Source organism: Triticum dicoccoides, chromosome 6A, assembly GCF_002162155.2.
Source record: "Triticum dicoccoides isolate Atlit2015 ecotype Zavitan chromosome 6A, WEW_v2.0, whole genome shotgun sequence".
NCBI lineage: Eukaryota > Viridiplantae > Streptophyta > Magnoliopsida > Poales > Poaceae > Triticum > Triticum dicoccoides.
Window position 1 is genome coordinate 14,988,122 of NC_041390.1, and position 4,937 is coordinate 14,993,058.

General features: G+C 50.4%; 1 protein-coding gene across 1 annotated transcript; it reads right to left on the reverse strand.

Annotated features, from left to right (window-relative positions):
• Nucleotides 1–1,335: 1,335 nt before the first annotated feature.
• LOC119319398 (pentatricopeptide repeat-containing protein At2g37230-like) lies at nucleotides 1,336–4,898 on the reverse strand. Its single transcript, XM_037593882.1, has 2 exons — nucleotides 2,614–4,898; nucleotides 1,336–1,569 (listed from the first exon to the last, which is right to left on the reverse strand). Exon 1 carries the CDS (start codon nucleotides 4,761–4,763, stop codon nucleotides 2,748–2,750), a length of 2,016 nt encoding a protein of 671 aa, XP_037449779.1. The 5' UTR covers nucleotides 4,764–4,898; the 3' UTR covers nucleotides 1,336–1,569; nucleotides 2,614–2,747.
• Nucleotides 4,899–4,937: the final 39 nt, after the last annotated feature.

Sequence of the window (4,937 nt, forward strand, 5' to 3'; positions counted from 1 at the left end):
CGGTGGGAGCGCACTACGGATCTGCCCTGGTTGCCATGGCAACCAGAGATGGCCGGCGACAGAGGTCGGGGTTCGACAGGCGAGGGACGAGGGCGGCAGACGAGAGAGGGGACGAGGCCGGGAACGGCTGGGTCGTGCGGGCAGCGGGTCGTCTGGCCCGGACGATGCAGTGCGGGCGGGGTTGCCACACAGCGGACATGCGGGCCGCGCTTTTATGCGCGCGGACGGGGTCGTGCGGGCGGGTTCCCGTCCATGCCACACGAGGCGTGCGGGCGGGTTCCCGTCCACGTCACACGTGTGGCAGTTAGCGCGATCCTAAAACAAACGAAGATATATGAAAACAAAGGTGCATCGTATTCGAAGTGCATCACTGAAAATTTCCCCACTGCTCAGGCGCACATCTCTAGCTTAGGCTTGCCAGAAGAACAGACACGAAAAGTTTGAGCAGGGATACTTGTCCCACAATTATTTTCCCAGCTACAAAGAAGTCATCCAGAGAATGCTAAAAAATTAGGGCTGCAACCAGAGTTTAAATGACAGACAATGGGTAGCCCATCTACCTACTACTACCTCTGTTTACAAATATAAGACGTTTTGGCAGTTTAAACTGAACTGCCAAAACGTCTTATATTTAGGAACAGAGGGAGAACGTACTAGCATGGTTCTCTCTATATAAAAAAAATGGTCCCATCAAAATATGTAGACCGGGGCACAAGTGCACTTCAAAATTTCTCGTGAACACGACACACTTGTACGCATGCAAACATAAGGGGACAGCAGATCAGCGGTGACACCTCAACCAAAGCAAAAAAATAATAGTAGTATATGCTTCTATTGGAAATTCCTGTGGAAATATCTCGTAATGTTGTGGTGGGCCGGGATCGGAGTTATGCAAATTGCAAGGTCCAGATAACTCCATCCACTACGAAACATCACACATGTGAATGCAGGGGACTAGATGCTATCCAACCAAACCACAGGACAGAATAATCAGCAAGAATCCAAGAGGTTTGAAGCTGATGCTGCAAATTGACAACACAGGTGGAGCAAAAAGAAAAACAAATTGCTGGATTTTTACTGGATACAAGAGAAAAATGAGAGGAGAAAGAAAAAAAAAAGACTGGAAAGGTCATGGGGCAGCACAAGTTAGCAACAGCAAAATATGGCTTGGAGAGGCAAATAAAGATATCAAAGACCAAATTGGCATGGAGTCTTCATGCGGTTCATTCCCTACTTCGTACCAATCCGCCGCCATGGCCTCGTACTGATAGCCAAAGAAGACACGCAGCAGTTTTCCCCCAAAAAGAGGAGAAATGAACACAGCACCACAAGATGGGCATGGAAACGAGGAAGATGCATAGCATATTCGAAGCACATCAATCAAGGATACGATACTCATCAAGCGCACAAATGATTCTTTTCAACACTGCTCGTGCGCACGGGATCTAGCTCACACTTGCAAACACAATGGACTAGAACGGTTTGAGGAGAGATAGTTTGTCCAGTTACTGTTCTCTCCAGCAAACAAGTCACCCAGAAATCAGGACAGGATGGCACGGGGTTGGCGACCTGAGTTTAAATGGCAGAAAATGAATAGCTTTTCCACCACTTCAAATATTATGTACTACCAACTAACCAATGGTCAAAGCTAAACTGCTAGGGTGGAGCACAAGCGCGCCAGAAAAAGCGATTAGAAATGCCCCGAAATATTACTAGGAATCTGGAGGCAAAACAAGAACAGAATATTGACGCTTCTAACAGAAATGGGTCGAAGTATACATATTACCTTACTGTGTAATTTTTTATCCAACAATTCACCAATCTATCAAAATATCAAGAAACAAAACAAACCAAGATTTATGGAACAGAGATGCATCGTATTCATAGCAGTATAGCACATCACTGAGTATTTCTCCACAGCTCGGGGGCAGAGCACATATCTAGCTTAAGCTTGCAGGCACAGTACATATGAAAAAGTTTAGCAGGGGTGCTTGTCCTATAATTATTTTTGCAGCATCAAACAAGTCATCCAGCAAATGCTAAAATAGGGCTGCAACCTGAGTTTAAATGACTACGCAATGGGTAGCCCATCTACTATGTACTAGCATGGTTCTCAATGAAAAAAAGCCGCGTCAAATATGATGGATTGGAGAACAAGTGCACAGCAAAATGCTATCATAATGGGGTATATCAAGAATTGGATATTATCGCTTCAAACAGAAATGGATCAAAGAATACATATTATCTTACTGCATAATTTTAATCTGACACTTCACCAATCCAGCAAATTATAATGGCATAAAACAAACAACAAGGTTGTTGTGAACATCACAACATCTGCTATAAACATCCACACAATTAACACGTTGAAAGAACAAAAGCATAACAGAGATGGATCAAATTCTTCCTTTAGTGACATGCCAAAACAAAACAAAATTCTGGGCTTGTCTTCAGTAGAGGCACTTATAAATGACGACGTAACAGCATGTTATAGATGTAGTTTCTCAACTAAATTCATAAGAAGTACATCTGCCTAAATTATTGAACATGTTTTCTTTTCCAAGAAAATGGCACATGATTAAATCAGGGATTTCATGAGAAAGGTAAATTTACCTATCCTTCTTGTCTTCTAGGATGAAAATCCCAATCTGACAGATGGCCCAACAAGCATTAATAAAACAAAACAAACCACTGTTTCTTCAATTCAGAAAGGAAAATAGGACCATTTCATAAACCCAGAAACCTCCCTATGCACCCATGGCAGACTTCTTGCCCCTCTTGGATGTTGACGATCCATTCTCCACCAAGATCCTAGACAAAATGTCAGCTTGCTTTGAGTATCCTCCAGCTTTTAAGCTATCCATCAAAGCATCGCAACCCTTCTGGTCTACAATGCCTCCTTTGTGCTTGATCTTGCAGAGCATGGAGTAGGCTGGCAACGTCTTCTCCTCAGTGTACAGGGCTTCCAGGACTCTGTCATAGGTTGAGAAGCTAACTTCAAAGTCCCGGTCCAACGCAAAATCAGCCAGCTTTTGTGCCTCCATCACTTTGTCCTTCTCGCAAAGGGCAGCTAGCAACTTATCCAGATCAGGCATACAGCCATTTTCCACCATCAGATTGACGCGACCAATCGCCTCCTCCACATGACCCCTCATGAAGAGAGCCTCCACGATCTTATTTGCCATATCCATGTTCTCGGTAATCCCCTTCTCAATCATACTCTTCATGACCCTGCTTGCGGTCTGAACCCGGCCATCGTTGAAAAGTGCCACCATGACAGACTGGAACAGAGCTGGCCTTGGTAAGTGACCATGTTCCATCATGCTGTCCAATGCTGTCTTTGCATCAGCTGACTCATTCTTCTTCAGGAAGCTATCAATAAGCAGTGCGTGCGAGTGGGGGTCAGTAGGGACGCCACGGCGTGTCATAATGGCAAGAATCTCCTTTGCAGCCTCCAGCGCACCTTCCTTTGCATGCCCACGGATAAGACTGTTGAATGCAGACTTGTCATCCACACCTTTCTTCATCAGCTGCCTGAAGAACGTCTCAGCCTTGTTGGTATTCCCATTGTTGCACAGATACTCAATCACTGGATTATAAGCCGGTGCTTCCAGCACCGGACTCTTTGGGCTAAGCAGTGTGCCCTTCTCTAGAAGCTCATCGAGCACCTGCACAGCACCATCACACTTACCACCTGCACACAAGCTCTCCATCAACACACCGTACTGCCTTGGATCCACCAGGACATGCTTGAACTGCCCGCTCTTCTTATGCACCTCCAATGCCCCATCCAAATCCCCAGCCTTGCACAATGTCGACACGAGCCTCAGAAACACCGATTTGTCCTTTGGCGTGAGTCGTCGCTCCGCCATGTCCGCCACTGCCTTGCGGGCCTCCGCAGCCTTCCCCTCATCATCGCAAAGCCCCGGCATCAACGCAGCAAAAGTCTTCTCACTCAACCTCAGCCCCTTCTCCCCCATATCCGTGAACAACCCCACTGCCTCCTCAACCTTATTCGCCTCAACATATCCCTTGATCATGACATTGTATGAGATCGAGTTCCGTTCAAACCCAGCGCCCGGCATTTCATCAAACACCTTCCGTGCACTCTCCAGATCGCCTTTCCGCACCCAGGCATTGAGCAGCGTGTTATAGGTGGTCACATCCGGCGTCACCCCGTGGCCCTTCATGTCCCCAAACACCCTGACGGCGGACTCCATCTTCTTGCACAGGCCGAACCCCCAGATGAGCGTGTTGTAGGTGGACAGGGTCGGGGCGACGCCGTTGGCGATCATGGCGTTGTAGATCCGCCTGGCCATGGCCTCGCGGCCGCGGCAGAGGATGGCCTTGAGCACGGCGTTGTAGGAGAGCGCGGTGCGGGTGATGCCGAGGTCGGGCATGAGGCGGAAGAGCTTGACGGCCTCCTGCGGGATGCCGGCCCGGCCGTAGGCGGCGACGAGGGCGGCCACGGTGGCCTCGTCGGGGGCGACGGAGAAGGACGGCATGGTCTCGAGGAGGATGCAGCGGGCGTGGTTGAGCATGCCCTTGGAGGCGAGGACCGGGAGGAGCAGCGCGAAGGTGGCCGGCTCCGGGCGGAACCCGGCGCGGCGGTACGCGAAGCGGAAGAACTGGAGCGCGAGGTCCGCGCGGTCCGCGGCCGCCGCGGCGGAGATCACGCCGTGGACGACCGGCGCCGAGAGCGTCGGGCAGAGCAGGCGCACCGAGTTCTCCATCCGGGTCGTCCACTTGCGGCGCCGGATCATGTGGAGGATCGTCTCGTGCAGCGGCTCCTCCTCCCGCGGGGCGCGGGCCGGGGCCGGATCCCCGGCCTCCGTGGCCGCCGCTGCCGCCGGGGCTTCATCCGGGGTCTCCGCGGGGGATGCGGCTGGGAGAGCTGCATCGGCGGCCGGGGCGGGGGTGTCGACGGTTGCGGTGGA